The following is a 12540-nucleotide window of genomic DNA, read 5'->3' as shown; positions in this document are numbered from 1 at the left end:
AATGGAGAGAGTAGTTGCATGCCTTACGTGTCCATTGCTGGCGCGGTCTGGTGTTTTGGTGCACCTAAGTATTGTGTTGGCTCCTCCCTTTTTTTGTTATGGTTTTAGGGCACAAAACTGCTACAGTCATTAGTGCCCGGTCTGTGACTTAGGAAAAAGTAAAAAAACGAAACTGGAAACCAGCAGTAATGTGAGCGAAACTCAAGAAAGTGGGGAAACCAAAAACAGAAGGAAAGCTTAAAAAACCACTATAGAAGGGGGGGGGGTGTTTGTCCCCAAAAAGAGCTTCAAATGACTGACATCTCACTGGCGCTAATGAACTCAAGAATGCGATCGGCTGAGTGTGTCATCTGCTAAAACGGAAGAGATATCAGGCGACAGCTGTAGACGGGCGCGTAATGGCGTAAAATAGGGGCACTCGAGTAAAAGGTGTACCACCGTCCACAGTTGAGGACAGTGGGGACAGAGTGGGGGAGGATCGCCGCTTAAAAGATGTCGATGGCCAAAAAAGACAGTGTCCTATCCGGAGTCTAGTTAAAATTACCTCCTCCCGAAGACGCGTACGGGAGGAAGAAGTCCAAGCACAGGGAAGAACTTTCACATCCCGCAATTTATTATTGGGAAGTGTCGACCAATGTGTGTGCCATAAAAGAGCAACACAACGACGTAAAACACTCCGTAGATCGCTCGAAGTGAATCATGCGAATAGCTGGCTGAAGAAGAGAGACTGCAGCCTTAGCTGCTATATTGGCCGCCTCATTTCCACAGATATGAACATGTCCTGGGATCCAGAGGAACACCACCGAGATGGTGGAGCAAGCATAGGCAGTCCTGAATGCGGTGGACCAGAGCGTGGACAGGGTAGAGAGCAGATAACATACTGTACCCGCTGATGGCGACGGATGTATTGGACAGCCTGGAGAACAGCGTAAAGCTCCACAGTATAAACCGAACACTGGTTGCGAAGCCGAAACCGATTTGGGGTGTCGCCAACAATATAGGCACTCCCAACACCAAACGATGTTTTTGAGCCATCAGCGTAAATAAATGTGTCATCCTTCATTTGTGCACATAGAGCAGCAAATGCCCTATGATAAACAAGAGAAGGGGTACCATCATGGAAAACTGACAAAGGTCGCGGAGCAGGCAGGTCCGGGGCCAGAGCCAAGGCGGTGCTGTACCCCAAGTTGTCAAGAAAGTTTTAGGAAAGTGGAAGGAAAGAGAATGGAGCAGTTGACGGAAGCGGACTCCCGGTGGTAGTAGGTAGGAAGGGGGGCCTGCATACCCTATATCGAAGGAGGCGTCGAAAAAAATGTCATGGGCCGGATTAGCAGGCACGGAAAACAGATGGCTAGCATAACGACTCAGAAGGACAGCTCGCCGATTGGACAGCGGAGGTTCAGCAGTCTCAGCATAAAGGCTTTCCACAGGGCTGATGTAAAAAGCTCCAGACACTAAACGTAATCCACGATGGTGGATAGAGTCGAGACACCGAAGAAAAGATGGCCAAGCAGAAGAGTAAACTATGCTTCCATAGCCAAATTCCGAGCGCACTAAGGCGCAACAGAGGCGGAGGAGGACGACTCAGTCCGCTCCCCAGGAGGTACCATTCAGGACACGGAGGGTGTTGAGGGATCGCAGACAGAGAGCCGAAAGATAGGAAACGTGAGAGGAGCAGCACAGTTTTCTGTCAAACATAAGACTCAAAAATTTAGTGACTTTCCGAAAGGAAGGTTGACAGGTCCTAGATGTAAGGAAGGCAGAAGAAACTCCGTACGACGCCAAAAATTAACACAAACGGTCTTAGTGGGAGAAAAGCGGAAGCCGGTTTGGATGCTCCAAGAGTGGAGGCAATCAAGACATCCTTGAAGACATCGTTCAAGAAGGCTGGTCCATTGAGAGCTGTAGTAGATCGCAAAATCGTCCACAAAGAGGGAGCCCGAGACATCAGGAAGGAGACACTCCATAATTGGATTAATGGCGATGGCAAACAGTACAACACTTAGCAAGGAGCCCTAGGGTACCCCATTTTCTTCGGAGAAAGTACGGGAGAGGGTAGTGTTCACCCGCACTTTAAATGTGCGCTCTGCCATAAATTCAAGAAGAAAAATGGGCAGCCGACCTCGAAAGCCTAAAGAGAACAGTGTGCAGAGGATGCACGTCCTCCAACAGGTATTGTATGCTCTAAAATGGCTCTGAGCACTATGCGACTTAACTTCTGAGGTCATCAGTCGCCTAGAACTCAGAACTAATTAAATCTAACTGACCTAAGGACATCACACACATCCATGCCCAAGGCAGGATTCGAACCTGCGACCGTAGCAGTCGCTCGGCTCCAGACTGTAGCGCCTAGAAATGCACGGCCACTCTGGCCGGCCTATTGTATGCTCTCTCCAGATCAAAAAATACTGCTACTGTTTGGCGTTTCTGGAGAAAATTGTTCATGATATAAGTGGAGAGAGAGCAACGAGATGGTCAACTGCAGAACGATGCTTTCGGAAACTGCATTGGGCAGGTGTTAAAAGACTGTGGGACTCCAGCCACCAGGCTAAACGGCAATTCACCATACGCTCCAAAACCTTACATACACTACTCGTGAGAGAAATGGGGCGATAGCTAGAGGGGAGATGTTTGTCCTTTCCAGGTTTCGGAACAGGAACGACGACAGCTTCCCGCCATCGTCTGGGAAAAGTACTGTCGGTCCAAATTCGATTATAAAGGCAAAGGAGGTAACACAGACCATGGTATGATAAATGCAGCAATATTTAGATGTGGATACCATCCGGTCCTGGGGCAGAAGAGCGAGAAGAAGAGTGTACATGTTGGAGTTCCTACATGGAGCAAACAGTATTATAGTTTTCGCGATTTTGAGGAGAAAGCAAGAGGTTGCACTTCCGCTGCACGTTTCTTCGGGAGAAACGCTGGCGGGTAATTGGAAGAGCTCGAAATCTCAGCAAAGTGTTGACCCAATGAGTTAGAAATTGCGACGGAGTCCACTAATGTATCATGTGCGACAGTGAGCCCAGAGACCGGGAAGAAACTAGGCGCGCCTGATAACCATCGAATCTGACTCCAAACTTCCGAGGAGGGAGTGAAGGTGTTAAATGAGCTAGTAAAGAAGTCCCAGCTTGCCTTCTTGCTATCGCGGATAATGCGACGCCATTGCGCACGGAACTGCTTATAGTGGATACAGTTGGCCAAAGTAGAATGGTGTCTGAAAACGCGAAGAGCATGTCGCCACTCACGTATAGCGTCACGGCATGCCTCGTTCCACCAAGGAACTGAGGGGCGCCGGGGCAATTCGGAGGTTGCGTGGTATTGAACGTTCCGCAGCTGTAAGAATAACTTCTGTAATATGAGTGACCTCACTGTCGACGCTAGGAAAGTAACGGTCATCGAATGTCGCTAGAGACGAAAAAAATGTCCAATCGGCTTGCGCAAACTTCCAGCGTCTCGGGCGCATATATGGCAGTTGTGACTGCAATCGAAGGACACATGGAAAGTGGTCACTCGAGTGTGTATCAGCAAGAGTGAACCATTCGAAGCGCCGATCTAGCGGAACAGTACCAACCGAAAGTTCCAAATGAGAGAAATTTGTCGTGGAGGCAGACAAAAATGTAGGGTCCCCAGTGTTGAGGCAAACAACATCCGCTTGGTGGAAGACGTCTATCAATAGTGAGCCGCGCGGACAAGGATGCAGAGATCCCCCAACCAACAACTAGGGGGGCCGAAGCTGACCAAGAAGATGAAGGAGATCAGCTCGTGCCATTGGTGTGATCGATGGAATGTATACAGTACAAAGAGAGAAGGTGTATCCAGAAAGGGAAAGACAGACAGCGACAGCTTGGAAGGAAGTGTTTAGGGGGATTGGGTGATAATGGAGAGTATCATGGAGAAGAATCATGTGTCCGCCATGTACTGGAGTGCCTTCAACAGATGGGAGATCAAATCGGACTGACTGAAAATGGGGGAAAACAAAGCGATCGTGGGGATGCAGCATTGTTTCCTGAAGACAAAAGATGACTGGCGAGTAGGATCGTAAGAGGATCGACAATTCATCCCAATTGGCTCGAATGCCGCGGATATTCCAATGGATAATGGACATAGGGTGGATAGAAAATGAAAGAATGTGACCAAGGTTGCCCTTAACGACTGCTCAGAGCTTGCGACCGACAGCGTGGAACGACAGAAGATCCTGATCCATAGGTTGTTCGGGAGAAGCTCCTGCCACCAGCGATCGACCGGTTGATCGGCCGCCAGCAGTGCGCCTCAGCGACACAGAAGATGACGGCCGAGGGTGGTTACTGCCAGGTGATGCTGTAGATGGGACACGCCATGGCGGAGAAGGAGAGAAACTGGGTTTCTTATTAGCCTTCTTGGAAACAGGACGTTGAGATGGAGGAGGAACCGATGATTGTGAAGTTGGGGTACGTAAAAAATCTTCACGACTAGGCTCTTTTTTAGAAGTCCAGGTCTCTGACTTTGGGGCTCGAGATTTAACAGAACCCGATGACGGGTAAGCCATAGAGTGAGCAGGCGAGAGTGGGTAGGTTGAATGGGTGATCTTTGCGCTGGCCGATCTGACAATCGTGGCACTAAAGGTGAGACCACAAGTCTGTGTGGCGGCCTCCTTTGTTGGCCGATGAGAGGCTAGGACAGTGCTGTATTTACCTGTCTGAGGCACAGTGGGCTTTCGACTGGTCGACACCTTTTCTTTCACTCTGATTCCCTGAATGAGCCGTTCGGCTTTAAAAATGGGGCACTCTCTAGAGGAAGCAGCGTGGTCACCCATACAGTTGATGCAACGAGGGGATGGAGGTGGACAAGCACCCTCGTGGCCATCCTTGCCACACAACGCATTTGGCCGGATTGGAACAGGACTGGCAGGTATGATTGAACTGCTGACACCGCGTAGGGTTTGGGATATAAGTGCGAACAGAAATTATCTCATAGCCCACTTTTATTGAACCGCTGACACCCTGTAGGGTTTGGGATGTAAGGGTGAACAGAAATTATCTCATAGCCCGCTTTTATGTTCGATGGGAGTTGAACTCTGTCAAATGTCAAAAAGACATTACAGGTTGGAACGATGTTCGTGTCAACCCTTTTCATGACTAGATGAACAGTCGTTACGCCTTGGTCAGACAGGTAGTTTTGAATTTCCTCGTTGGACAATCCGTCGAGGGAGCGTGTATAAACGACCCCATGTGATGAATTTAAAGTGCGGTGCACTTCCACCCGGACAGGGAAGGTGTGTAGCAGTGAAGTAGGCAACAATTTTTGTGCCTGGAGGGCACTGTTTCTAACAACAAGGTGCCATTTCGTAATCGGGAACAAGACTATAGGACCTGCAATTGCGTCAACACCTTTCTGAATAATGAGAGGGTTGACCGTGGAGAAGTCTTGGCCTTTGTCAGACCGAGAAACGAGAAACTGTGGCAACAATGGAAGAACTGTCCATGGCTGAGACTCATTAAACTTACGCTTGTGTGCATAGTAGATGATGAGGAAACCATTGCGGAAGCATCCCCCATGATTACCGGTGTCTCCGATGGCGTGGTCCTCCCTTGTGGGGGCCCTCTCTGAGGGCACTCCCACCTTAGGTGATTGTTCACACCTCAGTTCACACCTCCCGAGAAACGGACAGAGGGACCAATCGGCACTTTCGGAAGGTATCAGCTCGGGTAATCACCCCTCCCTGGGCCTGGCCGTTACCAGGGGGTACACACGTGTCCTACCTGTCTACCCAGGGCGGAAATAAAGAAAGGGAAAGGAAAGAAGAGAGGTCTCAAATGAGGCAGTGGAGAAAAGGGTAAAGAGAAGAGGTAAGGAAAAGAGAAGGACAAAGGAAGGACAAAGACTTGCCAGCAGAGAAAGCGAAGAAGAGAGACTGTTGTACAGTTTCGAGTGTCCGTCTCTGGACATAGGCACTAAACATACTCCCAGAGGGGGAAAAGGGAAGGAAAGAGGCGGAGGTGAGGGGGGGGGGGGCGAAGATGGGGGATGGGGAAGGGTGCGGAAAAGGAAGGTACGCATCCTGGAAAGGAAGGAGGGCCACATTAGCTCGGGAAACTGTGCTCGCTATGCATGTATCCACAAAAGATTTGTGAACCCTCTGGGGGGGGGGGGGGGGGGGGGCTCCTCTCTTGCGGCCCCATCGTGTTCTTCTCAAACATTTCCTTCGAGGCACTTTAGTTAATTTAGTGTTAGTATTATTTTAATTTCTTACATTGGTAAAATTGTGTGGTCTTCATTATGCACAGTTTGTGATAGCGGAGTTGATGTGCCATTGTAATTTCTTAAACTCCATTATGTGTGCCATTCGTGATACATATTGTTTGTCATAATAGATTTGAGTATAGCAATTATAATGTCTCGTATATCATGATGTGCGTGTGTAATATTGCAGTAAATGAAGGAGTGTCATTTCTGTTTTTAGCGCTCTTCATGTCTCCTTTCTTGTCCCTATTGCTATGCTATCCTTGTACTTGTGTTGGTAACCCCACATCAGATGTAGTTTGTGTAACTTCTTTCTTACAAATGGCTTTTCACTTCGGAAAACGCGGTGAGCGCTGTGTTGTGTTTCCTAAAGCTGTTGGCGTTCATTTGTTGTAGAGTATTTGGAGATGAATTTGAATTTTGTTTTCTCTCTCTCTCTCTCTCTCTCTCTCTCTCTCTCCCCCGCCCCCCCCTGTGTGTGTGTGTGTGTGCGCGCGTGCGTGTTTTTTTTCCTTTCCTGTCTACTAATTTGTTGGTTTAATTTCTCCATCATATAGGACTTACCACTATTTTCCTGTCCTATATGTGTTATTGTGTCTAGCTCCTGTGTGTGATGCTGTTTCCTTACAGATATTATGTTCAGTGTGTGGAGCACGAATCTGAAGCTTGTGGGCCACCGGGTGATTTGACACATTGTGAACGGCAATTTTGTGGTTGTCAGTTTCCCGAATATTGTGAAGCTATGGGTGTTGTTCCTTTTTCATATGGCGAGATCGAGAAAATGTAGTGTGTAGTCTGTTTCTGTTTGTAATGTGGTGTGAATATTTGGGTGTAAGTTGTGTATTTCGTCGTGTAGTGGTTATACAAATGACCACTTACTGTGCCACAGGTGGACTCTGCTGACTGATGCTTACTGAAGGCAGGTTCCAGGTCTGTCTCGCATCCAAATACTGGAGGCTGGCGGGCGCGAGTCTCTCTGGCGGCCCCATGGCTGGCTCACGAGCCCTCACCCCAGCCACTCACCATCATGCCGCATGGTGAATCTGCTGCCGGCGCATGCACAGGGAACGCCTTCTCGGTCGCCAGCTCTGCTGTATTCTGCACTGTTCCCTTACATACAGCGTCACATTGCAATGTAAAATCCGGAAAACCTCCCATGCTTAATTCGGCCATTTCATTTCAGACATTAACATTTTATGAGTCTTTTACATTACTTGACACTATATAAGAACCTCTTCTGTGCACACTGGCACGTATCTCTTCCCTCTCTGTAACCACCAGTGAATCGCTTCAGTTTAGCACTGCTGTCAGAGGAAAAGCCTTTGAAAACTTTTTTGTCTTAGTGCATTTAGTTTTACACACTCAAGTGACGAAGTTACGAAATAACAATACGCACATATACAAATGGCGACAATATGACATGACACGGTGTGAAGGGGCAGCGGCTTGGCAAAGCTGTCCCTTGTACTCAGGCGATTCATGTCCAACGTGATTGTGGCCACACGACGACAATTCCGAATTTCAACATAGAATGCTAGTCATACCTACACGCATGCGACGTTAGGGAATTCCGTGTTCTGAGATCCGCAGTGTGGAGACGAACACAGAATTCCAGGCAGTGGCCAATGGCCTGCACTGGACGACAGGGGACAACGCCATCTGCGTGTAGTTGTCAGTGCTGACAGACGAGCAACACTGCCTGGAGTGACCGCAGCAGTCAACATGGGGTGAGCAGCGGACACATCAGTGAGGGCAGAGTGGTGACGATTGGCGTCGATGGGCTGTGGCAGCAGACGGGCGATGCGAGCACCTCCACTGGGGGTGGGACGTCGTCCGGAGTGCGGAAGGCTCGCCGCCTGCTGAGGGGGTCGTCTGCTTCAGTGCGCAATGCCTGATGCCAATTATTCCAGCTTAACACTCGATGAAAATAAAGGCAAAGTGTGTAATTTACATCGAGCACCACATCTACATTTGAAGTTGCTCATTAGACTCACACTAGTAGTTGGAAGTACTTACTCGATTCATGGGCCAAAGTAGAGAATTTTATTTATTTTACTTTTCGTGATAGCGTCACCTCTATAAATCCGTCTGGTGTGTGACACATTCCGTGTGCAGTGTTGTCAATTATGTGGTGTAACTCTTGCTACCGATCTGAGGTTGTAATTAAAGAGAGCAAGTATTTGCCTACTGCTGATAAGCAAGTATACTAGCCGTGAGATCACAACTGAAGATAGATTCTAACTGAAAAACTTGTGAGCCAGTAATTTGAGTATGGTGCAGCTTATGCTGGCGTAACATACCACTACGCATGCTGCCAGCATATAGTTTCCAGTTATGAGTTGATGTAGGGGACAGGTTCGAACAACGAACATTAATGCAGCTGCATGATGTGGTAGACAAAAACAACAATATTGCGCCATTAGTATCTTCAAAGAGATTGAGTGCTCACATTTTCAAATGCACACGGTCGTGATAGAAGTCATCTGTGTTCTTCTAAGGTGCTTAAATATGTTGTACACCATGAGAAACACAAAGTTGAAAGAGACAAGTGGTCTTCGTTAATAATGGACTGTTTTTCAGTTGATCCTAAGTTTTTGCAAAAACTGTTCAATAAGTATTTTACAGACTTAATCCTCAAAAGAAGGGCTCCTCATGTTAGTTTACAGGTATCTCATCTTGTTGCAGTTGTCACAGTGTTACCAGAGTAGTCATACGCAGCACAAGATGATATGTACAAATAAATGAACAAAGGATTGATTTTTGTATTCTATATTTGAAAGACCAACACATATGATGTAATCAATTGTGTTTCCTTATGTCAACGTTGACTCAGCATATCCACCAGCACGTGCTTTCTGTAGTCCCTGGCGAGGTCCAGGGGGGTCCTGCCATACACATCCGTGGCCCCCCTGTCGGATCCCGCCCGCAGGAGCTCATCCGCTGCACCTGCGTGGCCCCCCACTGCCGCCCTGTGCAGCGGCGTCTGCCCCCGACCATCCCTGGCATTGGGGTCAGCAGAGGCGCCGAGCAGCAGCTGCACCACACCAGCGCGGCCATACAATGCAGCCAAGTGCAGGGGCGTCCAAACATTACGGCCAGCCGTGGCGTCGACCTCCGCGCCGGCACTGATGAGGCAGCTGGCCGCCGCCACGTGCCCCTCTTGGGCTGCGAAGTGCAGGGCGGTCCAGCTGTCCTCCCTCACCCTCACGTCCGCCCCTGCCACCAGTAACTCGTGCAGTTGGTCCGCCGCCCCCTGCTTGGCCGCCTCAATCAGCCTCCTCCCTTTCTCCTCTTCAGAGAGGGTCCTGCACAGAACATCGACACACTCACACTCTACTACACACACACACACACACGCACACGCACACACACACACACACACACACACACACACACACACCAAATGAAAGAAACCGTCACAGACGGAATTTTAATTCTCAGATACATCATTTTAAACTTCCTTCAGGGTAAGGTTACACCCCCCTCCCACCCCTCACGGGCTCTTCAGTCTTTCTGTCAGTACATGCTTGGCTGACACGAGTCTCAGCCATTGCAGTACTACTTCCCTTTCCGTGCTGCAAGCCCATTCTTCTACTATTACATGTCCCTTCTGCCTTTTCATTGGATGATCTGTCCGCAGCTCGTGGTCTAGTGTTGCTGCCTCTTGATCACAGGGCCCCAGGTTTGAGTCCTGGCTGGGTTGGGGATTTTCTCTGCTTGGAGACTGGGTGTTCGTCTTGTCCACATCATGTCATCAGCATTCATTGCAGTGGCCAGATTGGACCGTGTCAAATAAAATTTGACTGTGCCAAAAAAAAAAAAAAAAAATCTGGTGTATGGGCATTAATGACCACGCAGTTGAGCACCTCGCACACCAACCAATCATTGGATGGTCTTCATGGTACTGACCATGCTTGGATTACGTTTCTGATTTTGGACATTATCAATTTTTCCTCTACTGGTACTGAACTCATTTTCATCCAAAACTATGTGCTACCAGTGTTGCGTTTGACTAACCACTCCTCTTCCAGATTTTACAGAAGTGCATATCATGCAAGGACACTTGCCCAATGTGGTCATGTTCCCATTTGTGTAGGTCCATCTCTGCACCCTTTCTTTCTGGAAATGGTAACACACCCAAAGCCCAACAAGGTAGCCATCCCATTGCGGGTAGAGGGGGTCGTCAAGTATCTGCACCATGGTAGCGCCCTGAATACACCGGGATAACACTACTTGTGCCTTTGCTGCAAATTCCTCACAAATGCCAAGGACTATATGTCTGTCATGGCTACGGTTACAGTGACATCTTCTGTACCAGCAGTACCCTCAATCACCCTTTGTGCCTTCTGCATTGGGCCCTTGGGGTGCTTACACCCACTCCCTGGTGGTTGGGGCCTCTTCTCCTACTGCTTCCCCCGCACCCACTTTGGGAGCTGCAACTTCCCACCTGTTGGGGATGTCAGTCCCCAGTCCCCAGCCGGAGACATGTCACACTCCTCCATCCCTTGGGGCACTCCCAGCTTCCTGTTGATCTGCATGTGGATATGAGCTTGTGGTTAAAGGAGCTGCATGCTGCTGGTCATAGGACTTTGTTTCTCCTCTGTCCCTGAAACTAAGACAGAAAAGCCCTAGCAGAAATTGAAATTGGCTAAGAAAATCGACAAGTTGTAGTTCCCAAGGAGGAGATACCAGGGGCTGCCATGCCACTGGACTCAGCACACTCCACCTCTGATATAAAGGTGGAGTTCCCGGTGGCCTCTGTGGCTCCAGATCCCCCCTCCCCTCCACACACACACAAACAAACCTGATTTAGAATCGATATGTATTGATACTGTATCCTTGCAACTCTGGCAGCAGGTGATGTGCTTCCTTAACCTGATTGCCAGTGTCACGTTCTAGCCATTTTCAACCACATCAGGAGTGAGGGCAAGTTCCCATCTCAGTGTCAAGAAAGAGTGATAGTCCAGGTACTGGCAGTGTGCTAACACCACCTGAGAAAGGTATCGCTCAGTTAACTATGTAGCCTAATGTTCTCTACAAGTTGCTTGAATATTGGTGAGCCCACAGTTCTGTTGATACCATGAATCTTGGGACCTTTTGGCTGCATCCCAGGGTAATTTCTGCCAAGACTGTTCAACGACTGACAATTTGGTCTCTACAGAGTGTGCTATCCGGATGGCTTTTGCCTACTGATAACACCTTATCACTGTTTTCATCTTTGACTTGCAAAGGATTTATGACACCACATGGTGTCATCACATTCTCATTACCCTATATAAGTAGGGTCTCTTGAACTTCTTATCATGTCATGTCATACTTTCCAGGTTCAAGTTGGTGCTTCAAGTTGGTGCCTCTCACTGCCTGTTCCTCCAGAACAAGTACCACTGGATAACAGACTGCTGCCCAGATGCTTCCCCTGCTGTAGAGAAACGCCTGAATGAAAAGTTTGCCGACAACTGGACAGGACGGAATGCTGCAGCATGACGACCAGACAGCTACCCTGATTCCACTACTCTCGATTTCGTTTCTACGAGCAGCACTGAGAGACATGGTCTGTCGTGAACCCCAACTATGTCAGATGATATGCTCCAGCAAACTGCCATACCATGCAATGGCTCATCATCCAACGCACTTCCTTCTGTTCATCCATCTCTCAAACAGCAACTGCAAATATGCCCTGCAGTCGATGCTACACAATTTGAGCATACTTAAGTGTAAAACTACACATGCTTAAGAAAATTATTTTGCTCGCGGATAACGAGTCATCAGTTATTTTGAATAAAATGTTTAATGTATTTAAAGTGTATTCCGTGTACGTACAATTGCGAGTATTTTTAATTTCGACCTAAGACCAGATGTTTCAGCATTAAGAAGCAACCGCGTGCCTTCAAGCAGAGATCAGGTCGAGTACTAGCTTATTACACTGAGCTGACGAAAGTCGTGCGATAGCCATGTCCACACACACAGGTGGCTGCGGTGTGGCGCACGCAAGGTGCAGGAAGCGCCATGCGTTGGCGGGGCTGTCAACTGTACTCGTCTGGAAGGGTTGCCAGCATTTTAATGGCCGCATGACGGGAATTAACCAACTTCGACTGCGAAACAGTAGTCGGCGCTAGACCAGGACTGTTGATATTTTTAAAAATATGGAGTATACAATACATTGATATTTATTAAAATGTCCATATCGACTATAGATATCTTGAAAAGGGAGTGTATCGGCGGGCAAAATAACGGGACACTCCTGCCTATAAAAATATCGGCTGCACGTTGTAAACATACTGCTGGTTTTAGAGCTTTAGAAGTATCGATTTATTATTACGT

At 48.3% G+C, this 12540-nt stretch overlaps 1 protein-coding gene across 1 annotated transcript in view; it reads right to left on the bottom strand.

Moving 5' to 3' along the window:
• Positions 1–8972: 8972 nt before the first annotated feature.
• Positions 8973–12540, bottom strand: part of LOC124554103 (histone-lysine N-methyltransferase EHMT1-like) — a 67111-nt gene continuing 63543 nt past the window's right edge. The window contains exon 4 of the mRNA XM_047128168.1: positions 8973–9524. Coding sequence (XP_046984124.1) covers positions 9038–9524 — 487 coding nt within the window. The 3' untranslated portion in view covers positions 8973–9037. The remainder of the gene's footprint in view (positions 9525–12540) is intronic.

This window comes from Schistocerca americana, chromosome 11 (genome assembly GCF_021461395.2).
Source record: "Schistocerca americana isolate TAMUIC-IGC-003095 chromosome 11, iqSchAmer2.1, whole genome shotgun sequence".
Lineage (NCBI taxonomy): Eukaryota > Metazoa > Arthropoda > Insecta > Orthoptera > Acrididae > Schistocerca > Schistocerca americana.
The sequence above is the reverse complement of the archived record's forward strand: the minus strand, read 5'-3'. Positions and strand labels throughout refer to the sequence as shown.